Genomic DNA, 27,012 nt, shown 5'->3' with positions numbered 1-27,012 from the left:
AAACTCTGTGGAAGCAAGGAATTTCTGTAGAGGTTTTATCTGCTACTGTATAGATTCTGAGTTATAATAATTGTTGGAAAGACTAAACAAGCACTTGCAGTAAAGATCCACTGCAAACATTTTTCAGACTGCAAATAAGTTCTACCTACCTTATTCTAGGAACAGTACAAATAGTAAGAAGAGCAATTTTATCATTTATTTTTAAAATAATAAAAGTTACTGCCCATAATGAAAACAATATTCTATGCAGTCACAAATTTTAGTCAATTAACTTTATTTATTTAACAATGGCACATATAGTGAAGAGTTGAACTAGCTCTTTGTGTCAGTGACTAACTTCCAGTGAAAGTAAAGTGACTTTAATCTGCAAAGGAGCAATTTATCATTCTCTATTAAAAAGCCATTAGTACATCATCACTGTAATTAGTCGAGTAGGGCCATTCACACTGTATTGATTTTTGGTCCATCCAAAATGCCAATAGACCAATACAATATTAACTGAAGGAATGTTTTTCTTTGGTTTAAAGAACCAAAAAAAAAAAACCTCTAAAAGAATTTGAGTACAAAAAGCAGGTTAAGATATTTTATAAATTTGATTTAAAAATTATATTAAATCAGGAAAAGCAAGTAAACTTGGAATTATGGCTACCACTCTCAATCTCCCTTACTTCTCTCAATCTGTGCGCATAATGGTTAATCGGATTTATACATGCATAGAGATGGATAATACACTCCGAATCCTGGGATTTATTACTGTGCACAAAATCCTGTGCCAATCCTCCTGGGGTTTCCTAGCGCAAATGGTCACACAAAAGAAAATAAAGAATTAACCTCTCATCTGTTGGTAGCTGCTAGGCTACTGACAGACTATTTGTCATTTTCAAGTGTGAGGCTAACTCTAGAGGAAAGGTCAACAAAAAATCAGAGGTTGTTATGGAAAAACCAATGCATCAATTACATTCACAGCAAAATAGATTTGGTGACCATTTATTCAATACACAGACAAAGTACATTCCCCTGTGAACGCACTAGCACACCTTACCAATTTTTTAAATTAACATTTGATTGACATGACTACTCTGTTAAATATGAAATCAGAGATTTCACTTGAGTTCATAAAATCACTAGAAAAGACAAGTCATGGACGCTGTAATCATGCTCACTCAGTAATATCATAACACTCTGTTAAATAGAGAGATCTGATGACTGTATTCCTATATGTCGCTCTACACAAGAGCTCACTGTTCTAATGATTGCTTTGTTTTTTGTATTTACATGGCATGCATTTGTAAACCTGTTAAAACTTCCTAAATAAACAAAGCATTAAAATAAATAAATCATATATGCTTTTATCTGACCTTTGCAATACACAAAACAAGGTGGATTAAGGGTAGAGTGGCAGCCTTAACTCTGATTTTCCTATATGAAGTATTGTTGTAACTGTGTTGGTCATAGGATATTAGCGAGACCAGGTGGGTGAGTTAATATCTTTTACTGAACCAACTTCTTTGTTGAGAGAAACAAGCTTTTGAGCTTACACAGAAGAAGAGCTCTGTGTAAGTCTGAAAGCTTGTCTCTCTCTCTCTCTCTCCAACAGAAGTTGATTCAATAAAGATATTACCTAAAACACCTTGTGTCTCTGCTTTTCCTAGCTACTTATGTCATACGCTTAATGTAAAATTTAGCGTAATTACATATTATGCATAAATGTGCACACTTATTAATGGTTCACTCATATACTTTCAACTGCACTTTAAAAGCTACTGTTGATTATTGTACATACAGATGACGCAGATTGCTAGAAGGGAAAATTAAACTAAAAAGAATGAACATAAAAAACAAATCCACTGGTAATTTTTATATGGAAGAATGATTAGTACAGCAAAATCTTGTATACGTAGTTCTACTTTGGAATACTTAAAGGTTTTGGCACTGCTATCTCCAGCTGAAAAGGTTCTAATTTCTCTGCAAATGTTTTTGTACTTCTTAGTCGGCAGATTAGTTACATGTGTAACACCAACAGACCCCGGTTGTCGGCGGGCGGGGTACATACTTCCCCTAACTGAAGAAGTGTGTCCCGAGCTTCAGAGACTTCCCAGTTGAAATCCTGGATGAGCTCCCACTTGTTACACCAACAGACCCTGGCTGTGGCGGGCAGGATCGAACCGGGATCTCTGGAGCTTAGTGCATGAGCCTCTACCACAGGGGTGGGCAAACTTTTTGGCTCAAGGGCCCCATCGGGGAATAGAAATTGTATGGTGGGCCATGAATGCTCACAAAATTAGGGTTGGGGTACGGGAGCGGGAGAGGGCTCTGGTTGGGGGTTCAGGCTCTGGGGTGGGGCTGGTGATGAGGAGTTTGGGGTATAGGAGGGTGCTCTGGGCTGGAACCGAGGGGCTCAGAGGGCAGGAGGGGGATCAGGGCTGGGGCAGGGAGTTGGGGCATGGGGAGAGGCTCAGGGGTGCAGGCTCCGAGTGGCGCTTACCTCAAGTGGTTCCCGGAAGCAGCAGCATGTCCCTTTTCTGGCTCCTATGCAGAGGCACGGCCAGGCGGCTCTGCACACTGCCCCATCCGCAGGCACCACCCCTGAAGCTCTCATTGGAGCGCTGGAAGGGGCCATTGGAGCACGTAGGAACCAGAGCGGGGCCATGCCACAGCTTCTGGGCGCTGCGTGGTGCGGCCCCCGACCCAGCACCCTGGCTGGAGCGGGGCCGAGCCATGTGGTGCCGCCTGTGACCCAGCGCCCCGGCTGGAGCAGCTCCAGACCCAGCGTCCCAGTCAGAGCGGTCCCCAACCCAGCGCTCCAGCCAGGGCGCCGGAGCAGGGCCGAGCTGCGTGGTGTGGCTCCTGACCGAGCACACTGGCTGGAGCAGGAACGACCCATGTGGTGCGACCCCCGACCCAGCGCCCCAGCCATAGCTCTACCACATGAACTAAAAGCCAACTGTCTGTTAGCTAAGGCTGTAGAGCAGACTCTGGTCTCAGTGCCACTAGATGGGACAGAACACCACACCCAGGAGGTGTGTGGGTTACACATGTACACCACATCAGTCAAATTATACAGATTTACAGCTGGTATTTCTAAGAAAACTTTCAGTGGTCATAAGTTAGAGAGATGGGAAGAACAATTATAACACAAGCAATTCCTCCAATATCACAGAATACATTAATTCTATTTTTAGTACTATTTTACACAATGTATATCAGGCACAGAACATGCATGAAATACTTTCTTTTCCCAGGATATTAAGAGTGAAATCATTTAGTTAGATCTAAGTCACCTTAAAAAATTCAAGTGTCTTAAATAAAGTGCATAGTGGGCTAAAGTTCTTAACAGAGAATCAGGATGCTTCACCAACCCAAAATATGTTTAAATGCCTCTCACTATGTCCTTCACACTTGGAATGATGGTGGTGGGGGTCCATGGAGAAAAGGGAGCTTGGTTTGGTTTGACCAAAACCCATGAATTTAGCACTCTGCCCAGCTAATGCAAAGTCTTTTATCTAAAATTCTGCTTAAGAGTAAACCATTTCTAGCATGGAAGTTAAACTAACCCATAGGGTTTGCTAATACACAGAAAACATGTTCAGTTTATTCCAGTGTGAGGATCTGGAGTTAATGGAGCATGAAGGGGAAAATAGTCCAGTCCCCCCTGGAAGCCAACTGAAAATGCAACTGATTGTGAAGCTCTTGCCTTAAGATAGTGAGAAGACTTTCTGCAAATCTCTTGCCTTACAGTGCAGACCTGAACTGCAATGCCTATTGCCCTTCATACTCTAAAATCCATGTGTCCCTTTGTTACACAAGGAGCTTCCTGTAGGCTCTACTAAGTGTATACAAATATGAAGAGCCAACCTTATTCCACTCTCTGAGGTAACTGTAGGAGGGATGAAGAGGGCAAAGAAACTCAGATTTTCCTTGTGGAGTTTCCTTCACTTTTTTTCCTGTTGGGGTCTGGGGAGTCAAGGAGAAGGCAAGCAGTGCAGCCTTTCAATCCCATGGATTCTGGAGATGGATGAGAGAAGGGGACCAACCCACCTGCAGACAACTTGCTCACTCTAAACTGCCTCTCTGGGCCACTATCTCCTCTCTGTATTTTTTTTATTACAGAAAAGCATTGTAAGGTGAGGAACCAATATCATCTCATCCCATCACCAAAAAAAAAAAAATTCAAAATGCAAATCTGAGGCTTGCTGAGGAAAGATAGGTTTTCTACATATGTTAGGAGAACCCAAAAGTGGTCAAATTTTGGATGTTCATTTTAGCTATAATCTTTGAAATTGCCAGATCTAGACTGCGTCTAGATCTTTTAGTGATACTTCTGGGTCTTTCTGTAAAAGAAAAAAATAATTCCAAGCTTATTTCTCATCTCTCTGTTGTAGCAAAATGCTACTTAGTTGTGCATTGGAAAAAGAAAGAACGCTGAAACTGTTTAAAGGGTCAGGAACATATTTCTTGTGGAAAACCTTGCTAACAATACAAAAATAAATCGTAGTGATTTCAACACAACCTGGTTCCCTTTTTTGAAATCTGAACAAATTAAACCTTCAAAAGCAACCAAGACTGGATAACTTTTAACTGCTTTTCTTTGCTATGATAGAGATACAGTCCTCCACTGAACACTCTTGCAGATCTCTGTTTTTCTGGTCTCCCCTTTTTGTACTCTATCTGCCATATATATGCAGAGAATAGTTGAATTCTTAGGATTATGCTGTAATGTTTCTCCTGCATCTTCTGTATGGTTTTATTTCTGAAAAGTGGTATATTATTTTTAAGTTTTATGGGCAAATCTAGCCCACTTAATCCTCCCAGTAGTCTCCCCTCTGCATGTGTTTTCAGTGTCACTGTCCAAAACAAGGGAACCTTGTACTATTATTGGTTCTACTATAAGTAAGCATACAGTTCTGTCACAGATTCTGGGACCTCCATGACTTCTTCTGGGGCAGAGCTGGAGCAGCTGTCAGCCCCAGGGTTGTAGCCAGCCCTGGGGCACTAGCCCCCGGAACGGCGGCCAGCCTAGGGGCTTGCCAGGGCAGTGGCTGGTGTTGGGTCAGCAGGCTGGAGCAGCAGTAATCAGCCCCTACCACAGGCGCAGCAGTGGGGCTGGAGCAGCTGCAAGCCCCAGAAGTGCTCTGTTTATCCCCCTACAGGGTATTTTAGTAAAAGTCTGGGATGGGTTGCGGGATTCTGTGAATTTTTGTTTATTGCCCGTGACCTGTCCCTGACTTTTAATAAAAATACTTGTGACAGAATCTTAACCTTAACAATAAATAAGTAGATATGGATAAAACATTTGAAAAAGTCTATGAAAACTCATAAAGAAACATAGGCCTATTTGGCTGCAAGAGAGTAAAATTAAAAATTATAAAAAATAGTATGTAAAAACAATCCCTTGTACTCAGCAGACAAGAACTGAGTTCAGGATTCCACATTTTTCCTGGATCAGCTAATGATATCAAATCTCTAAAATAGTTCAGAAAAATGATCCCCACTGGTCTTTGCAAAGAAACTGAAGAAATGAATCCCCAAATTTGTGTATTTAATTTTTTTTAGCAATAAACATATCAAAAAATCTTGAATAAAGTAACCCACATTTATGTTATTTGTGTGACTCAGGCAGACTGTGTACATAGAATTTTTAAACTGTGAAACACAGACTTGCAATCCTGTTAAGCTACGCCAAGCACAGAAAAAATGAGTATTTAGGGCTTCTGGTCCCACTGGATCTTACTGCAAGTTTGTAAATGGGAGCTATACTACAATACAGTCCTTATGTCTATTGCCTCTTTTGTGCCAACTTCTTCACTGATAGTGTTTCCCAGGGCTAGCATACCCAGTTATCAATTGGTGGTGCCTTTGACTGCTTCTGAAAAGTTTAAGTAGTACATCTTACCTCAACTTTTAATTGGGAGCCCCAGCAAAAATACCTTCAGGCTCAGTACAGAGCCTCCTTTGTAATACTGCTTATTTGTTGAGCTGTTTCAAAAACTCTTTGATCTTTGGTCAGTTGCACCAAATTTGCATAAATGAGCATCCGAAGAACCTTTTCCTACAAAGATTTGTTCCCAAAGCATAAACTCTCTTCAGTCTCTCAGGAGTTAAATACAATAACTGCACAACTTTGCACAAATATCAAAATCAATATGGAAGAGTGCACAGCTATAGCTCAACTCAGACCCCATTGCTCTTACGAGATTTGATCTCTTACATTAGTGTTCCAAGGGTCCATACTTTTCTCTACATGTGGTCTATGGCCGACGTATGAATCTGTGGAATTGAAAAAACTCAGTGCCTTAGAATTACTAGAGCTTGTGGCAGAAGCTCCTAATGAGTTCAACTGTCTTTCCATTTTCCACATATATTTTTTGTCCTTAAGAGAACTATTGGCAAAATGGTAGCTCAGGGTCTTTAATGCTGTCTTACCTTCTCAGCTAGAATCTTTCTTATTTCCCCTATTAGCTGTCCACTTGCATTTATATCCTTATTTATTAAGCTACCAAACATCCCTTTCTCTCTCAGTTAATGTTCCATTCTTTCACTAATAAGGGTACATACGATGACAGAATGTAGCAGTGAAAGAGGCCCTTTGCAACACTTACATGGATATCAGGGCCATTGTTTTGCACAGGTCTGAATCCCTTGGTCTGACCCCAACGCTGCCCTCCATTTCTACCTAAACAAGCATGGGGTCCACAAGTCATCCTGCATGGCTACTTTGTAACCAGACCATAGGTGCAGAGGACTTTGTCTGGGCCCAGCCGACTATAGTGAATTTCTTCCTTAGGGTTTATAAGTAGGGCCCTACCAAATTCATGGGCCATTCTTGTAAATTTCACAATCACAGGATTTAAAAAATCTGAACTCTCTCGGTGTTGTAACCATGGGGGTCCCGACCCAAAAGAGGGTTGTGTGGGGTGGTTGCATGGCTACTGTAGAGGGGATGTTGTATTGCCACCCTTACTTCTGTGCTGCTGCTGGTGGCGGCACTGCCTTCAGAGCTGGACCTCCAGACAGCAGCTGTGGAGCTTCCTGCAGCCCGGGGAGGTTCCTGGAGGTGGGTCTGCCCTGGTCCCAGGAGCGAACCATGCAGGGAAAGAGGAAGTTCCATCCCTCCCCAGCTCAACCGTCACCCACCCGTAAGGCTGGCCCTGCCCCTCGCATACCATGCCACCCTCACTTCTGTGCTGCTGCTGGTGGTGGTGCTGCCTTCAGAACTGGGTGCTTGTCAGGAGCCATCACTCTGCACTCTCCAGCCACCCAGCTCTGAAGGCAGCAAAGAAGTAAGGGTGGCAATATCGCAAGCCCCCTACAACAGATTTCACAGGGGAGAGCAGATTTCATGATCCATGACGTGTTTTTCACAGCCATGAATTTGGTAGGCCCTGTTCATAAGGATCATGAATCTCCAAGATTCATATAGGTGACAAGAACCCAAAAATCAGTTATCAGAAAAAGAGGCAATCTGAAATGATATTATTGTATGTTTTCTAAATAACAGTTTTCTATAACTTCAGATTTAATTCATGTGAATAAATGTTTAGGTGACAGTACAGGTGTGTGTGATAAAGCAGACTAAAACATTCCATACATAAATGTGTGGCGGTCATATCTATGCAATAAATTGCAGAACTATGTATTGTTTATCATGCACTTTTGACTGCCTGACCTGCACTTTGCTCACTAATCTATCTGTGTAGGATTTATTCTAATATTTCAAATCCCTGAGCAGATTCAAAAAACTGTCCCAGAAATGTTTTCTTCTCTTCTCTTTTCTTCCTCTTTTCCCTCCCACCATGAGAAATTTCCCCTTAAAATGATCTTGGCCTGAGGCCCAAAACGGCAATATTCAATCCCCAACAAGTGATGGGGTTTCTCTATATAAAAATGTAATTAATTCAAAGTCTATCTCATAGGATGGCAGAGCTGAAAATGGGGGCTTCATACCATTACAAAATAGAAATATAACCCTTTTCCTAAGGCACCCCAGGACTCCGTTCTAGCCCCGTAAGATCCTAAAATAGGAGACTTAATAGACGTAAAATGTTTAAGTACTGAAAAGCTATTTTGGGCTATGTTGGTGGTTTTCATGGCTCTCTCTGAGCCTTATTCAGTTGGATAAGTGGTAATTAAGACATCTGGCTTCACAGGTGGAAAGATAAGAAAAATAGTCCAATTTTTATTAAAAAACAAAAACTTCCTGAACCATTCCACATTGGTTTTCTGTAACAGGAAGTGTAAGCAGAATGTAAGATAGGTGGTATGAAGCTTTTCCAAGCACGTATTTGGTACCTGCATAAGTCACCCATGGCTTTGCCATTCATGAGTAATGTGATGTGACCATCCACACACGCACAGTGGCACTCACTTGTGTGTGTGATCAGTCCAAAATGTCTTTTTTATGGCATCTATGAAAATCCCCCTGTATTTCCTACTTTATGGCACTATGCTAAATTTCTCTTGGGCCACTTACACATTATAGTGATCACCTTTGTTTATAAAATCCTCTTATCCCTGCTAGATTTTTGAAAAGCTGATTTTCTGTTGCATCTGCATCTATTGGATTTGACATCTGTAAATCAAAATGGTTATAGTGAATTGTAAATCTGTCTGAATTTGTCCCAGTGTTGTTAATTGTTATCACACTCCTCCTCCAGAGAACCAGTTCCAAGTTTTAGGATTGTGAGGAAGTGTCTGCAAGTCATTGCAAAAATCTCCCCAATTCAAAACAATTCACAGAAGCATTTTACAAACCTGTTCTTATAGCTGTTTTTTCCTCTTTCTCAGGGCACTTGGCAATGACTCTTTAAAATAAGTGTTGTTCATCCAAAATTTAACATTCATTCAAAGAGTGTTCAGCTAAACTATTATAAACGGGTCACAGATGTATTTTTAGGAAAACTGTGGGACCTGTATGTGCTCTATAAACCCTAAAACAAAACAAGAAAGCTACTGTATTGGTGGAGATTTTACAGAGCAAAGATTAATATTCACAATACTAGGACCAAAGGAGCTAAAAAATGTAAGAGAAGTTTGCAAAATAATATTTATGTATTACTCAATATGTACTTGTATAAATATAAAAGGGTTTACAACTCTAAGAAAAACTCTTCTTTTAGAACTTTGACAACTCCAACACTTAAGCAAAGTTGTTATTCCAAGTACTTACCCCCGCTACCACTCCCTTCTCTGCGGCTACGCGCACTGCCATCTCTGCCAGATTTAACACGCTAGAACAACAGTGAAATAAGTTTGAAGGAACAAACACAAAAACCCTATTTAGCATAATTATATTAGATAGAATTGCTGAAGCTCAAAATTCAATTTACTGCTATAAACAGTAGAGAACACTAAACTGGACTTAAATTACAGTAATATTGTATTGTGCAACTAAAATCTTATTTCTTCAGTACAAAAAGTTGCATTTAATATCAGTGTTAAATACAATGTTTACACAGAACTAATGAAGTTCAAACAAAAAAATTCAATAAAATCTGTTCTTTCAGATAACATTTATATAAGAATAAAAATATATTACATGAAGTTTTGATTAGTACAGCTGAAAAAATTCTCAAGGTATCCCCCTCTACATAAGTTCAAAGTAGTATTTGCCTACTAACATCTTGTAAATTCAAGAAGTGTTTTATTATTGTAAAGATTCAAGTGGGGTGGAAGAAAATTTAGAAAGAGAAATATTTACCCCACAGGTCTTACATTTCTAATATTTGGCACAGGACTGTATGTCAGGAAAAAAAATTTAATTTAATTTGTCGTTGAGTGCTAAATCTAACATGAAGGTAATGGTAAATACTATAAAAACTATGTTTAAAATGTCAACTTTCTCAGAATGAGGAAAGGACCACAAACACCTTCCAGCTGTGTTATTTTTAGGATTATTTTAAAATGTTACTGTTATTTTGTCCAAGCAATACCTCTGTATTGCATGATTGAATAGGCCTCTGATTTCAAAATCCCAATATTCAGATGCATATATCTTGTCAATTACAGAAAATATACATCTTAATAAGGACCTTTTGATGGACAGCTGCAAAGAATCAACATGTAGAGCCTCCATCTGTTTTTTTTTTTTTTGAAAAAAAGCTCTATCTAAATTCAGTGTATAAAATTAAGAGCCTGTTTAAAAAAGATGTGTGGACTATATAAGCCCTTGGTTGAAAACCTAGATCATGTGACATAAAATGACTTTCCTAAGCAGTTTATTTTAATATTAGTTGAAATTGTTTAGCTGAGTGGAGATTCAGTAATAACAAATTAGTTGAGTTTCTTTAAGGCCTTAACATTTTAGCACCTGATCCTGGAAACATGATGTATATATTTAACTTTAAAGTATGAAGCATAATCTAGTTAAATTCCAATGAAGGGAGTAATCCCTTTGAACTCAGTGTGACTACACACATGAAGTTAAGCATTTGCATGACTGTTTGCAGGACTGAGGCCTTTGCCATCATCTACGCTATCACCAGGATCAGATGGTATTCACCCAAGAGTTCGGAAGGAACTCAAATGTGAAACTGCAGAACTGTAGTCTGTAACCTATTCTTTAAATCGCTTCTGTACCAGATGACTGGAGGAGAGATAATTTTTAAAAAGGGCTCCAGAGGTGATCCTGGCAATTACAGGCCTTTAAGCCTGACTTCAGTACCAGGCAAACTGGATGAAACTATAATAAAGAACAATACTGTCAGATATACAGATGAACATAATTTGTTGAGGAAGAGTCAACATGATTTTAGTAAAGGGAAATCATGCCTCACCAATCTATTAGAATTCTTTGAGGGGGTCAACAAGCATGTGGACCAAGGGGATCCAGTGGATATAGTGTACTTAGATTTTCAGAAAGCTTTTGACAAGGTCCCTCACCAAAGGTTCCTACGCAAAGTAAACTGCCACGGGATAAGAGGTCAACTATATGGCAGATGAAATATAATGATGATAAACGCAAAGTAATGCACATTGGAAAGCATAATCCCAACTATACATATAAAATGATGGGGTCTAAATTAGCTGTTACTACTCAAGAACAGCTCAAGAACTACTCAAGAACTCAAGATGACTGGAAAAAGGCTAATGAAGTGCCAATCTTTAAAAAAGGGAAGAAGGAGGATTCAGGGAACTACAGGCCAGTCAGCCTCACCTCAGTCCCTGGAAAAATCATGGAGCAGGTCCTCAAAGAATCAATCCTGAAGCACTTGCATGAGAGGAAAGTGATCAGGAACAGCCAGCATGGATTCACCAAGGGAAGGTCATGGCTGACTAATCTAATTGCCTTTTATGATGAGATTACTGGTTCTGTGGATGAAGGAAAAGCAGTGGTTGTATTGTTTCTTGACTTTAGCAAAGCTTTTGACACGGTCTCCCACAGTATTCTTGTCAGCAAGTTAAGGAAGTATGGGCTGGATGAATGCACTATAAGGTGGGTAGAAAGCTGGCTAGATTGTCGGGCTCAACGGGTAGTGATCAATGGCTCCATGTCTAGTTGGCAGCCGGTATCAAGTGGAGTGCCCCAAGGGTCGGTCCTTGGGCCGGTTTTGTTCAATATCTTCATAAATGATCTGGAGGATGGTGTGGATTGCACTCTCAGCAAATTTGCGGATGATACTAAACTGGGAGGAGTGGTAGATACGCTGGAGGGGAGGGATAGGATACAGAAGGACCTAGACAAATTGGAGGATTGGGCCAAAAGAAATCTGATGAGGTTCAATAAGGATAAGTGCAGGGTCCTGCACTTAGGATGGAAGAATCCAATGCACCGCTACAGACTAGGGACCGAATGGCTAGGCAGCAGTTCTGCGGAAAAGGACCTAGGGGTGACAGTGGACGAGAAGCTGGATATGAGTCACAGTGTGCCCTTGTTGCCAAGAAGGCCAATGGCATTTTGGGATGTATAAGTAGGGGCATAGCGAGCAGATCGAGGGACGTGATCGTTCCCCTCTATTCGACATTGGTGAGGCCTCATCTGGAGTACTGTGTCCAGTTTTGGGCCCCACACTACAAGAAGGATGTGGATAAATTGGAGAGAGTCCAGCGAAGGGCAACAAAAATGATTAGGGGTCTAGAACACATGACTTATGAGGAGAGGCTGAGGGAGCTGGGATTGTTTAGCCTGCAGAAGAGAAGAATGAGGGAGGATTTGATAGCTGCTTTCAACTACCTGAAAGGGGGTTCCGAAGAGGATGGCTCTAGACTGTTCTCAATGGTAGCAGATGACAGAACGAGGAGTAATGGTCTCAAGTTGCAGTGGGGGAGGTTTAGATTGGATATTAGGAAAAACTTTTTCTCTAAGAGGGTGGTGAAACACTGGAATGCGTTACCTAGGGAGGTGGTGGAATCTCCTTCCCTCGAGGTTTTTCAGGTCAGGCTTGACAAAGCCCTGGCTGGGATGATTTAACTGGGAATTGGTCCTGCTTCGAGCAGGGGGTTGGACTAGATGACCTTCAGGGGTCCCTTCCAACCCTGATATTCTATGATTGTATGATTCTAAGAAAGAGATCTTGGAGTCATTATGGATAGTTCTCTGAAAACATCCACTCAGTGCAGCAGCAGTCAAAAAAGTGAACAGAATGCTGGGAATAATTAAGAAAGGGATAGATAATAGGACAGAAAATATCAGGTTGCCTCTATACAAATCCATGGTACACCCACATCTTGAATACTATGTGCAGATGTGGTTGCCCCATCTCAAAAAGATATATTGGAATTGGAAAAGGTTCAGAAAAAGGCAACAAAAATGTTTAGGGGTATGGAATGGCTTCCATATGAGAAGAGATTAATAAGACTGGGACTTTTCAGCTTGGAAAAGAGATGGCTAAGGGGAGATATAATTGAGGTCTATAAAATCATGACTGGTTTAGAGAAAGTAGATAAGGAAGTGTTGTTTACTCCTTCTCATAACACAAGAACTAGGGGTCACCAAATGAAATTAATAGGCAGCAGGTTTAAAACAAATAAAAGGAAGTATCTCTTCACACACCGCACAGTCAACCTGTGGAACTCCTTGCCAGAGGATGCTGTGAAGGCCAAAACCATAACAGGGTTCAAAAAAACTAGATAAATTCATGGAGGATAGGTCCATCAATGACTATTAGCCCCAAGATGGGCAGGAATGGTGTCTCTAGCCTCTGTTTGCCAGAAGCTGGGAATGAGTGACAGGGAATGGATCACTTGATGATCACCTGTTCTGTTCATTCCCTCTGGGGCACCTGGCACTGGCCACTGTCGGAAGACAGGATACTGGATAGACGGACCTTTGGTCTGACCCAGTAGGGCCATTCTTATGTTCTATAAATACAACAGTGTCTGGTGGATTATTTATTACCTCCATCATGACCAATCCTCTCAAAGTACCCTAAAGATGTTCATAAATTCATATCTATTTTATTTTAAAATATTTATTTCCCTTATGAAATTCTTGCAAACTAATGTTATGCAAAGGGTCTAGTTTTACTTTGTGCATGGTTTTTATTATTTTATTTTAAATTTATCTTGATCTCCAGTTAATGGTTGCATCATGTATAACTGAAAACAAAAAGGCACTTGAATTCTGCAGACCGAGCAGCTGCAAAATGATCCTAAAAGTCTCGAAAAGGTATGTACTGTATAACATACAAAGTGCGGGCACATGCATTCCAACTTCATACTCACAGCACTGTGGAAAGCTCTTGAGTATTTCAAACATCAGGGCAAATTTAAAAAACAACAACTGGAAATGAAGGAAGTGGGTCTAATGTGGAACAAGTAGGTTTTATGTGTTGGCGTTTCATTTGTGAAAACGCAAGATCAAATTCTCTAATGGGTCACAAGTGGAAATGAGTTTGCTTTACATCCTACTCCCACATGGATGACGGAATTCTTTTTGGCACAACCGGCAGCCTTTGGTCAAGAGAGACCCAGGACTGGAAGAGCAGAAATGTGTTACACATTAGAACTGAGATGCACTGAGGAAAATCATATGGTGTCTGTTCATATTATCCCTGGCTCACTTCACAGCTTATCAGGCACTCAGTCATTAAAGTCACGTAGAGAAATAAATATGCAATGCTATTACCTACATATGAACCAATGCCAATAAGGTTTTGTGAATTTGTGTACCAGTACCAGTATGTGTGCACATCTCTTTTAAATGAAAAATCAGGGAAATGTTAATACACTAAGGAATATTCAGGGGAATATTCACCTACCTCACAGATGTTTCCAGATCTCTGGCTGGACACCTTCAAGCACTTGTCTACACTTGGAAATTTACAGAAATAGTTATTCTAGAATAGTTATTTTGATATAAGCCCCTGTGTGGACACACTTATTACAGAATAAGAGTGGCCACATAGGAGTTTTCCAGAATAGCTATTTTGGTAAATTTCCAAATGTAGACAAGACCTTAGTAAGACGCATTGAAAAGCGGGGCATATTCCACAAGTATTTTATTAGCTATTTACTGCCTCACCACTTGGCACAGTAGTAAAGAGATCACGGCTTAGTCTGAAATATCGAGGAAGGGAAAATGAGTTTAAATTGCTGTCGAAAACAGAGAGCAATAACTGACCTGTCCCTTTCTTTGCGGACTGAAATCAGTATCTGGCAGGAAAACGTAAGGAGTGAATTTTATAATTTCTGAGCTACAGAATTCAACCTCTAACAACTGGAGAGGCACAAAGTGAATCATAGTGTGAGACCCTTATTTTGCATTGCCATGCTGGTGTTATGACAGAACATGTAAGAATGATGCATTGTTGTAATTAACATAACATTCCAGTCATCTGCAAATTAGCTTCTCCAAATTATGGTTAATTTACCATAGCAGTATAAAATGGATTGTATTAGAGTTTGTGCTTCCACATACATATCTTGTGATTAAATGGAGAACTATAGTATTCAGCAGCTAGTCCCTGGACTTTCAGTGACTAATGTATAAAGTCAAATGAAATATTACATTTTTAACATCATTGACATATTGCTATAATCTTAAACAACTAAGTTAAACAATCTAATTGTTTAAATATTTTCACTAGTAGTTTAATGCACAGAAGGAGTAAGTGTTCAAAAGTACCCAGAAAACTCAGGTTCACATCATCAAGTAAAGATGTTAAAAATAAACAAACAACCAAACAAAAATAGTATTTGTATAAAAAGTGTGAATATATTTTTTTAAAAGGTACTTTTCTTTCCTTTTATTTGCCGGCCTATGCTGCATAATTAAAAACTCAAGAAAAAGTAGTGCCGGTATTGTATACAATTGAGTAATTACCTCTCCAATCCCAGGGATCTCCGCCCTCCAATTAAGAATCAATCCAGTTTTTATTAATCCAGTTTCAAGTTTAGTTCCTGACCTTTCCTGAGCAGAGTTTACCAGTTATTTCATATTGTGGCAAAGTGAGTGTGTTTGTAACTTGGACCATTACCCACTAGAGATAAAGCAGAACCAATTTAACTCATTTCAGTGAGAAGCTCTTGGAGTTGTACTGGGAAAAGGTAATGTTTTACCTGCTTGGCTGTTTCATTACTAATGTCATTATAGTGGGGTGGCACCACCACCAAAGTTAAGGCTGAGCCTTGCTTATTGTTTAGCAGTCAATTTTTCTAAATGCACTAAGTCCCACATGCTTTGGGAAATTGTCTTCAAACTGTTATGTTGCAACAGGGGCTGCGGTAGAGTTTATGGTACAAATATGGGGTCATTTGATTGAGGAGTTCCCAATAACTAGGGCCCTACCAAATTCACGGCCATGAAAAATGCGTCACAGACTGTGAAATCTGGTCTCCCCCGTGAAATCTGGTCTCTTACCCTATACTACACAGATTTCATGGGGAGACCAGAGTTTCTCAAATTGGGGATCCTGTCACAAAAGGGAGTTGCAGGGGGGTTATCTTGGGGGGGGGGTCGCAGTATTGCCACTCTTACTTCTGCACTGCCTTCAGAGCTGGGTGGCTGGAGAGCGGCAGCTGTTGGCCAGGCGCTCAGCTCTGAAGGCAGCGCAGCACCTGCAGCAGTGCAGAAGTAAGGGTGGCAATACCATACCATGTCTCCCTTACTCCTGTGCTGCTGTTGGCGGTGGCTCTGCCTTCAGAGCTGGGCTTCCAGCCAGCAGCCACTGCTCTCCAGCTGCTCACGCTGAAGGCAGATCTTCTGCCAGCAGCAGCGCAGAAGTAAGGGTAGCAGCACCGCAACACCCCCGACAATAACCTTGTGACCCTCCACAATTCCTTTTTGGGTCAGGACCCCTACAATAACAATACTGTGAAATTTCAGATTTAAATAGCTGAAATCATGAAATTTATGATTTTTTAAATCTTATGACCGTGAAATTGACTAAAATGGACTGTGAATTTGGTAGGGCCCTACCAATAACCACCCCCCACATTATGAGCTGCTTTACATTTTCAATATGCAGTGAAATATATGTAGCTAGTGAGATTATCTTGAATACTGGTATGACACAAGAGGGGCCAGGAAGTATTTCTTGGGGTAAATATGGAGTAATTTATCAAGACATTTCTCAGATGCAGCCCTCTCTCTCAATAAGGAACTGATTTTAGTATTCAAATTGCTCTAAAGTCCATGTGCATAATAAGATTGTCCTGAAAACTGTATTGCATGACTGGGCTTGAGGTAGATTTTGAGGTAGAAGGGGGAGGGGAGGAGAATACATATTGAAATGAATGGGTAGGATCACACCACTTAAGAGCTGTTGTCAGGCTGTATTAATCTCCATGGGGTGTTTGGATTCACCTGAAAACATTCCCTTGAGATGAATGAGTCACTTCACATCTTTGCAATCCTCCTATGCTCCAGAAGGTTGTGCAGAACCCCTTCTCCCTATGCTAGTCCCAAAGGTGGAGTACAGACTTTGGGGCTCTCTTCCTCTCACCGTTGGTACCACTATCTGGTAGATGTTCTCTTCACAGGCTTTTGTTTACCACCTTCCTACCTGCCCTTGATCCTACTGGGGGGCTTGATGGAGGGCAGAGCTGGTAGCTTAGTGACAGTGAGGTGTTCCCAGTAAGCTGTCTTGTGCCCTTCAGTCATGCCCCTTCATGACTAGCACTTCCTCAAAGCCAAGGGACATTCGCTGCCCAAAAACTTCATTAAGGCAGAATGTTAAGGTTGACTAGATGAGCCTTGTACCCTTCCAGAATGCACCTATATTTAAACCTCTGAAAACCAAAGAATCCAAGAGTTATGGCAAAACCAACTTAAATATCTGTAAACCAGGAAGTGAAGGTCCACTCTAGCTAGGCTAAAGTACTATAGCAAACATTTTACTATTTATTGTGCTAGGCAGTGAAGTTACATAATGAAAATGAAAAAAAAAATCCACTTTTCATAGGAGAAAACAAACATACCTGTTCCCTTATTTCTTTTAGTTTTTCCACTCTCTTGAGCTTTGTCACGTATTCTTGAACTTCTCTCAGTCCCATATCTGTGCAGAGACGAACTAAGAACCGTAGGCCTAATTGTATATTAAAAATATATTTAGAAAAGGGCTTGATAGCAGGTGAAAAAATAGTAGTGTGTTTAACCTAGTAAAACCGAATTTATAGAGTAGCAGCATGGTCTTCTGGACATAGCATAGGACTGGAGATCAGGGGTTCCTGCTTTACAATGCCAGCAACTCAGATTGGAATCTTATGCAAGCAATTTTAACTCTTCTGTGGTTGACTGTAGAATGGTTAATAATACCTAAGGGGTGTTGTGAAATTTAGTTACTTAGTGTTTGTGAAATGCTTCGAAAATAAAAAGTATTATACATATGTTAATCTATTGAGAAACAATTCCCCAATAGCATTTTATTGAAAATAAGTCGTCAATGCCAAACGAGCTGAAAAGAATGGACATAGTTAGATTTTCTAATTACTCCAGTGTTGAGTCAGCACTTCACATGCATGGTGGGTGGACTTTTAGCTCCTGCGTTAATATCAATCTCTATATAGTTCAAAAATTGAAATGAAGGCTAAATGTGACGATGGCCATCTATGCTATGGAGACTATGGCTATGTCTACACTACAGACCTTACAGCAGTACAGCTGTATCGCTGCAGCTGTGCTGCTGTAAGGTCTTCTGTGTAGCCACTCTATGCCGACGGAGAGAGCTCTCCCGTTGGCATAATTAAACCATTTCCAACGAGCAGTGGCAGCTACGTTAGTGGGAGAGCATCTCCTGCCGACATAGCACTGTCCACAAAGTGCTAGTGTAGAAAGAGCTGATACCAGCATAGCTATGCCAGCATAGCTCCGTAGTGCAGACACAGCCTACACAGACAGAAGGGGTTTTTCCTGTTGCTGTAGGAACACCACTTCCCTGAACAAAGCCCTCTTCCATTGACACAGCTGCGTCTACACTAGGGGTTTTGTCAGAATAGCTATGCCAGTCAGCCTGACGGATGTAACTATGCTGATATAACTTTTCAGTGTAGACCAAGCTTATATGATAAAATTGGAAGAACTAAGGGGAAGAGAGAACTCCTTTGAGCCAGAGCCCCAGTTTGGAAAAGAGCTGCCACTGTCTCTGTGTGCACAGCAGCAGGGAATGACACCTATCTAAATACCACGCTAAACTATCAATAACCAGTAAACAGAAGAAAACCTCAACAACTAGTTAAAAGGTGATTTAACAATAGCTGAAGAAGCACAGGGAGATGAGAGACCTTCTGACTCATTGCCTTTACAAATTAACAGAACAGTGGAATGACGAACAGTGACTACCTTCCTGGCAGTTCTGTACTGCATCCTCAGTGTCATGGATTTGTGCCGGCAATGTTTAAAGAGTATTAGAATCACTGAAAGATTTTCAAAATAGTCCACTCCTTTGATTCACACACTACAAATATTAACATGCCTTATATTTTTTTACCTATAGTTCTTAAAGTGAGAAACCATTTTGTAAAACTTGTGTTGCCATTGTTAACTAAGGCAAAAGTTTTGTTTTTCTACTACAGTAGACCTCCTTAAAGCCTGCTCTTCAAGAGAATTTAGGAAACTTGATAAAATTAATAGTAGCTGAAAAAAATGCTGCAAGTCTACTTTTAAAAAATAGTAAATGTTCTGCCTTAAACTGTTTAAAATATAATTCTGGTAAGTGGCAAACTGACTTTTGTAGTACTGAGGTTCTCAACAATGAGTGAGGTAAGAGGGCTGCTACAACAACATAAAGCAATGGTTCCCAAACCGTGCTCTGTGATGCTCTTCCATTCACCCACAGAGCTGCTTCTGCCAGTGGTGAAGCATCTATCAGTCTTCAAGAAGTGATGTTTCCTGCTACCACGTATCCCCAGTTTGGCACTCTCTAAGGACTTCCAGAGACTACCTGAACAACTAAACTTTAAAAAAATGCTTCATGTCTTTTTGTGATACTTGGTTTTGGTAAAACTTGTAACCACAGTAAGATTTGTAGACTATAAAAAGGAAGGATGGCAAACACAAGAGAAACAATCTGGCCTGTGGAGATTACAGTTGCAGGGTCTACAGGTAACAATGGATGTTTCTGTAAGTACACACATAGAACTTAAAGGGCTGGTCTACACTGGGAACTTACATTGGCATATCTACATCTCTCAGGGGTGTGACATATCCACTCCCCTGAGAGACACAACTATGCTGACCTAACCCCTGTAGACAGCACAGAGTCCGGAATGCCACCCCTGGAATTGTGCCATCCCAAGGACGTGCTTGCTTTGCTGGTGCCTAGAGCTGGTCCTGACTGCAGAAAGAGGATAGGAGGAAGGAAGTCAGTAAGCAAGTTTATTTTCATCTTCTTTCCTCAAAATTGCCCTAGTATTACTTTAGTCAAGCCCTAGGAGTTGTCACAAGCAATGTGCAGAATTAGTATTGGAAAAGAAGGTAGTCTGCGAGAATATTTTCTATTTATAAAATACTTACATAATATGGATTACTAATAGATATATTCAATATAGCATAGAGTTTCCTTTACCTTGAAAACTACACCATTCAATGAAACAACTTACATTCAACATTGTCTGGAAATTTTCTGTGTATTTCCTTATATGTATCTAGAGATTTTTGGTAGTTACCTGCAAACAAAATAAACAACATCACTCACACACACACACACTATCAGACCAGAAACTGATGTGACTCGGTACCTCCCAGATTTTTTCAGCTGCTTTATTTTTAAGAGTACATGGTTTAATAATCCTAGATCACAGCTGATACAGTTAAAGTTGGCATTCTTTAATTATTACCTGACTATAATAATTAAGGCTGGTTGCGAACAGTTGAAAAAAAATTCAAAATTTACTTTTTTTAAATGATGGGTGGGGCTCAAACTGAATTGGAATGTGCTGGTAGGACATACTGGGGATTTTCCCAACATATCTAAATGAACATAATGTTGGCCAAGTTGTCTTGCTCCTTTGCTGAGAAAGCTCTTCTGTGCTGGATTTTGGTTGGGTGCTGACTTTATCTTTCAATTCACATAGTCACTCAGCTTCTACTCCCCCATCCCATAGAATCAGGTAACGGGGTAAACAATATAAGAAAACCTGAAAATTTGTCATTCGGTTCTTCTCTGTAAGGCTCTAAAGGAGCAAGGGAAAGAATGGGAACAATGGGACAGCACGAAAGAAAAGTATTATTAAAATATCTTGTGTGTTTTGGTGCTGAACAATACAAAGAGGAAGACATGGACTCTGTCCCAGTGTGATTATGATCAATAGCAGATTCAGACTGTAGAATCCAAGTTATAAAATTCAGCAGCTGAGAGCTCAGTGAGTGCTCAGTCTCGAAGTTGCAGTGTGTATTCTGTTTGTACAATTTAAATTTTCAATTTTTTTTAATATCTAGAAATTGTACCCACTTTATATATTGTAAATGTGGTCGGTTCAGCTGAGCAACTCTAGAAGTTTCCTACTTGGCTATTGTGACATGATGTGCGGCACTGACATAAATTAAATACAATATGACTATTTACACTAGTTTGGCCTGTTCTCTTTACTTGAATGTGACTGCTCCACTCATAAGCATAAGACAGTACAAACATGAGTAACTAAAACCAAGACTTCAAGGAAGGTCATACTTTGTTATACAAGAAAATTCACAAAGCAGAAGCATGATAAGGAGATTTTAGAACCAAGAACTCATACAGCAGATGTACAAAAGATCAGTAGATAAAAATTCAAAATACATAAAGTAAAAAAAAAAAAATCAATTAAAAAAAATCACAGAACAAGGAGAGACACTTACCACTTCTTCTATAACAACTAGCAACCATCAATTGCCATTTCACTTGTGTTGGTCTGTGTATAAATAAATAAAAACATTTAGTATACTAGCAAATGATGAAATAGACAAATTGTTCTGCGAAGTTCAAAGTATTGGTGTACATCCACTGTTAAACCAGTCTCACCAAATTCTACTTGTCGGCTCACTCAGGGTGAATCCTTTCTAGGAAGGGCACATAAACTAACAGCATTCTTTTATTATGAGCAAGTGAAAAGATAATAAAGATATAGCCATGTGTGGGCTGGTCAGTTGCCATGTCAATTCTTCAAAGCTGACCGAAACCACATGTGGAAAGCTCTTTGGACTGTATAGTACTGTCTGATCGTTAATATGTCCTAGAAGATATTGCACTCTAACAATTTGTAGGGAGGCTTCTCTAGTGGAAATCTAGCATTTTTCTTTACCTTACTGGCTGTACTGTTCATCCATTATTTATTTATTTTTTATTCAACCACAGGTCAAGCCAATTTGACCTCCAAACAATTTCTCTATTTGTTTGCAGTCTAGTGCCCTGCACAACAAGCTTATGTAAAACAAGTCTACTGCATATTTCTCAGTTGCAGCACATGTGTGTGCCTGCTGCACAGAGCAACGGAATGCAAGTGAGCATCTAACACACCTTCATTGTAACACAAATTATTAGTAGGCAACTTGGTATGAAAATCCTACATTTTTAGGACACAGAATTAAGCTCCACAACTCCCACTATTGTGTGAATTGCACATGTTGCTAAAATTTGCCCCTGCAAGCTTCTCAAAAACACAATTTCTCAATTCATTTCAAAATACATCTTAAAATGCAAGTTAAAGGAGGTGATTTAAATATAAAATATCACTGAATGACTGGAATTAATATTCCACTAAAACAGATTTGAGAACTGGGGATTGGGGTTGAGGCATAGTTATCATTTAAATGTCATCTTGTTTACAATCAGCATAACAACAACTGTTAAATTACTGTGGCCTATTTTTAGGATTAACAAATTGCAAATAGCATGTACAAGTTTTAGCGCCAAACAAGCTCCCGAATATTTATGTTCTGTTAGCTACAATTAACAATCTCCTCTCCTGGAAAATGAATTCTCACAAATACTGTAATTACACAACATAATCAAGAATTTCAGAGGTTAATAATTCACAGATACTTTTCAATCCATATACAATACACAAAGTTTCATGCATTGAGTGGTTAGAGAATTAGGCCTTAAACATTTAGGTCTATGCCAGAAGATTAAGAAATCGGTATGAATTTTTTCTAGTTTCAGCTGTGTTCTTTCCAGTGTTTTAAAATGGGCTAAGAGTGCCAACATATGTGATCCAAGAGCTTGACTGCATTACAAAGTTTTAAGGGGTTGGCAGCTTCACTGAACAGCATGATAGCAAGTCTTTAAATCAGTGTTTCCTAAATATTTTCACTGGTTTGTCTCCATTTTTAAAAGCTATTTGTTTTAGAAAAAGAAGCCAATGGGTTGGACATTTCCTGGTAGTAAATGACTAGCTGGAGAAATTGAGGCCTGAGGCAAACAAGACTTCAGTTACCAAGCAATGTCCAATGCTGACGACACCATTTTGATGAACATTGTTTCCTTCCCCTCTTTCTGTGTCTGTTGTGTCTAGAGCTGCATGCTGCTGCTGCATTTGTTTTTGTTTACAGTACCAATCCTTTCCTTACAATTAATAACAAGCACAGTAACCAGTGGGAAAGCAGAACTTCATTTTGAGCATTTTACTAGAATTTAATTTCAATTATTATATTTTTAGACTTTCTATATAATAGTATATGTTAGTAAAGGGGGCTTTAAATACAAGGAACTTCCCATGTGGACCTGACTGTAAGGGCAAAAGGGATAATGGAATATTTCTATAAATTATCTTACCTATTTATTTCCATATTTAATGTTTGGGATTCTTTTGTAATTTTCTTGTTATAAAGTTTGCAGAAGTGTCATATAAATATACTGTCTCAATCTTAACTACAGGATGAAAGGTTTTTGCTGTTGACTTTCATTATTATTTGTAAAGGAAAAGCTAAGTTGACAGATGTTTCTCATATGTCGTCCTGGAGATGGTGAGATTTCAGGTCATTCTGGTCTCATGAGGAAGGTAGTACCCAACAGTAGTGGGCCAGCCAAGAAAGCTGTCTCCATTTCTCATGAATTGTGGAGCTATGGTGGACGGTCCTAGTCATGGGGATAAAGGTGGTTCTTCAGGTAGCTGAGTGTGTTGGAAATCAGGACCATGATCTTGAATTGGATCAGATAATCAATGGGGAGCCAATGTCTCAATACAAGGGTTATATAGTCCTGCTTACCAATGTTGCTTGGCAGGTAGGCTGTCATATTTTGGATCAGTAGAGCATTTTTAAAACCAGGACTTGTGCTTTTAGCATTATTAATAATAATAATTTACTTGTGCTGTGGTTAGAGCCCAAAAGCTCCAAAAAGTATTTGTGGCCCCGATGTACAAACACACAGAGAAATCTCTGCCCCAAAGAATTTACAAAGACAATGCAGACAAAAGGTGGGAGAAAGAATCCAAAAATACAAGCAATTTTGCCAGGGTGGTGATAGGCAAAAGTCCTGTTAATTCCAGTTTTATTTTCATTTTTTGTTTGGTTATTTACCCTTATCCCTTGCCTATTTTTTTTTTAATTATATGAACTCTTGACTTTACTCTCTATATATTTTGCATTTAGCCTTGTATTTCTATTTGTTTACAGTTTACTCAAACATTTGAGTTTAACTCTTGCTTTTCCCCCCTTTTTTTACATTTAACCCTAGCCTTCTTTGTTTTAAATTTTAAACCATATTCTTTTTTTATAATTTTATTATATATATCCTCGCCCATTCAATTAAAATATTAATTTCTGCTGCATTTTTAATAACCTTTCTGCAGTATAGTCTTCTCTTGAATGGATTGCCCAAACACACAAATAGTTCCTTGTATTTTCAGGGGCATTTTAACTGGAGTGCCATACGTGAATCAGACAGTAGGTCAAATTTTAGATCATCAGAAACAAGCCAAGTAATAACTGAGTTTGGCTCAGGCTGATTTTGGATAGGATTCCAAAAACACACACAAAAAGAGAAATGCTACCTCTGGGTTTCATGGGGTTATGTGAATTTTAGCTGGTCTGTTGACACAAATTCCACATGGAAATATGTATGTGGTCCTTTTATGAGGAAATACATATTTTTCTATAGTTATAAATTTTGGTTGAACTCAGAGCTCCAGTTTCAAATTTGGCCAAATTTTTACACGTAGGTCGCTTGTATGTTAAATTCCATTTGTAAGTATAGAATAAAATATGCAGACTACCTTAAATAGCTCATTCTGTGAAGTGCACAAACACAGTTTTACTCAGGTCAAATATAAAATTCAGAATAAATTAGATTTGTCAACATATATCCATTGTTAGCTGTTAATACTGTACTCTTGGTAGTTTTATCTAGTGTTTGATGTTTTCTGCAATTCCACTCTTTTTATGAGAATAGGAACACTACAAACAAGGAAACAAAGTTAATTGCTGAAAGATGCTTTTGTTTATGAGGTTGAATCAACAGTCTTTACCAGATGAGGAAACCCTGGAAAGGAAGTTTGCATTAGAGCTACCTAATAGAAACAAAAACACCCCTCCAAACAAAATACAAGGTGAGGAACCTGATGAAACAATACCTAAAGCTTTATTTTATGCTGATGTAGCTTATGGCCAATTAAGGCCGTGTCTTATATCATGTCTCCAAGATATAATTACAAGAAGAAAAACCTCAATACAAGATATTTGACTAAACATACAATAACAATCATTACTTACTGAATAAGCGCTGCTCTCTCAAAGTACTGAATGGCTTTTTCACAAAACTGGGTATCAATGTAATAGGCTCCAAGCCACTCAATGACCTCAATGTTCGAAGGGAAATACCGATATGACTGACAAAATAAGGAAGGTGAAAGAAACACAATTTTAGTGATAAACAACATTTTTATTTTACTTCTGGAATATCTTACTCACTTAAGTGTTTAATTCTCCAGATGCCAAAAATATGTAATACATGAATGAAAGCACTGTATTATACCAACTAATCCCTAAAGAGAACTTGTCAGGTTTTGTAATTACAAAATACTTTTTAGAAGAGTTACCTGAGATGAGTTTCACATTTTCCATCTGTCCTTACTAGAATTATTATTTTGGCATAGTTAGTAGCAGCAAGAGAGTATTTTTCCACACAAAAAAGTTTGCTTTTTTAGATTACTGCTGTATGTAAATGAGTTAATTAAAATGCTAAGAAAGTTGTTTCCATAAACAAATTCACTAATCAGTTTCAGATAGCCAAGCAGTCTGCTGGAAAACTCACTGAAAAACAATTTTTTTACTTTCAGAACAGGAGTGAGGCACCCAGTCAGAATAGCGCAAGGAAGCTAGTGCTGAGTGCCCTCACTTTACGGGTTCTGTGGGTAAAGAGGCCAGTCTACAGAGTTGTCAGTCCCAAATTTAAATGTCTGAAAAAAAGAGAGAGTCAAGTGTATGCACATATCCACTTTATTTCAGTGGAATACTTCTAATCTGTTTTTAATTCATCTTGGGATTAATGCCACATAAATAAGCAAAACTTTTGTCTATAGATTTTAATTTTACTGATGGGGGATATTGGTTATTATAAATAGGACTAATCTCTGAATTTACTAGAAACAAAATTTGTTACAAGTGTTTTATTGAAATAAAGTGGAAATTTACTATAGTACAAAATGTTAATAATTCCGAGGGAATTAATACTAAGGGAACAATGCTAAAAACTCTGGAAGTGTAATTTTTTTTTTTTTTACCAGGTGGTCTGGGTTAAAATTGGCACCAGTATGTAGAAAAACTGGGGTTTGGAATAAGGCAAATTTAAACTAGACCAATAAATATATAAAAAATAAGTGAGGCATTTAGACTTTTAAACTTCATTCCAACAAATATCAGAGGGGTAGCCATGTTAGTCTGTATCCACAAAAACGAGGAGTCCAGTGGCACCTTAAAGACTAACAGATTTATTTGGGCATAAGCTTTTGTGGGAGTTGAAAATGTTCCTTGAGTCAGAGACAGCAAAAATAGGCCCTCAGCTAAAACCTCTCCAGCACATCATCAACACTTCTAACTCCCTGGACACTCAACAACAGATTTTCAAGTAGCCATTCTTCAACAAAAAAAAACTTCAAAAACAGATTTCAAAGAGAAACTGCTGAGCTACAATTCATTTGCAAACTTAACACCATCAATTTATAGAATGCATTTCAACTGAAGTAGACAATTTCAAGCATACAATTACAGTTTCAAGACAATGATAGATATATACACAGTATACAGGTACAGTGGAAAACCTAAAGAAGGTAGCACTCATCTGACATTATAAGTAGTGAAAATTGCCACAATTTATCCTGGAAAATCATTATGACCCAGATTCAGCAAAGTGTGCAAGTATGTGCTTAACTCTAAGATTGTGAAGAAGTTCTACTGATTTCACTAGGATGTACGAGTAAGCACATACTTAAGAATTAGGCACACACTTGAGTGTTTTGCTGAATCAGGGCTTATAACAATAAGGCAAATGCTTCTTTTTAACATTGATTGGGGTGAGGGTGGGGCGGGGTGTGTGTGTGTGTGTATGTATGTATAAGTATAAATAATAATTTTACCTACTTCTAAAATAAAGCCAACTATGGGGAAGAATGTGGCATGTTTATCAGTGCCAGTAAAACTACAAAACAATTTAGGACAAGAAA

The 27,012-nt window shown here is 39.1% G+C and overlaps 1 protein-coding gene across 2 annotated transcripts in view; it reads right to left on the bottom strand.

Moving 5' to 3' along the window:
* IFT88 (intraflagellar transport 88) overlaps positions 1-27,012 on the bottom strand; it is an 80,514-nt gene that overhangs the window by 5,717 nt on the left and 47,785 nt on the right. For both annotated transcript variants that reach the window (XM_077809234.1, XM_077809225.1), the window contains exons 20-24: positions 25,064-25,179; positions 21,212-21,264; positions 19,975-20,040; positions 17,356-17,462; positions 9,167-9,227 (exon numbers count right to left, since the gene is read on the bottom strand). In XM_077809234.1, coding sequence (XP_077665360.1) covers positions 9,167-9,227; positions 17,356-17,462; positions 19,975-20,040; positions 21,212-21,264; positions 25,064-25,179 — 403 coding nt within the window. The remainder of the gene's footprint in view (positions 1-9,166; positions 9,228-17,355; positions 17,463-19,974; positions 20,041-21,211; positions 21,265-25,063; positions 25,180-27,012) is intronic.

The sequence above is a fragment of the Eretmochelys imbricata genome, chromosome 1 (genome assembly GCF_965152235.1).
Source record: "Eretmochelys imbricata isolate rEreImb1 chromosome 1, rEreImb1.hap1, whole genome shotgun sequence".
NCBI classification, from domain to species: domain Eukaryota; kingdom Metazoa; phylum Chordata; order Testudines; family Cheloniidae; genus Eretmochelys; species Eretmochelys imbricata.
This window is presented reverse-complemented; position numbering and strand designations above follow the sequence as displayed.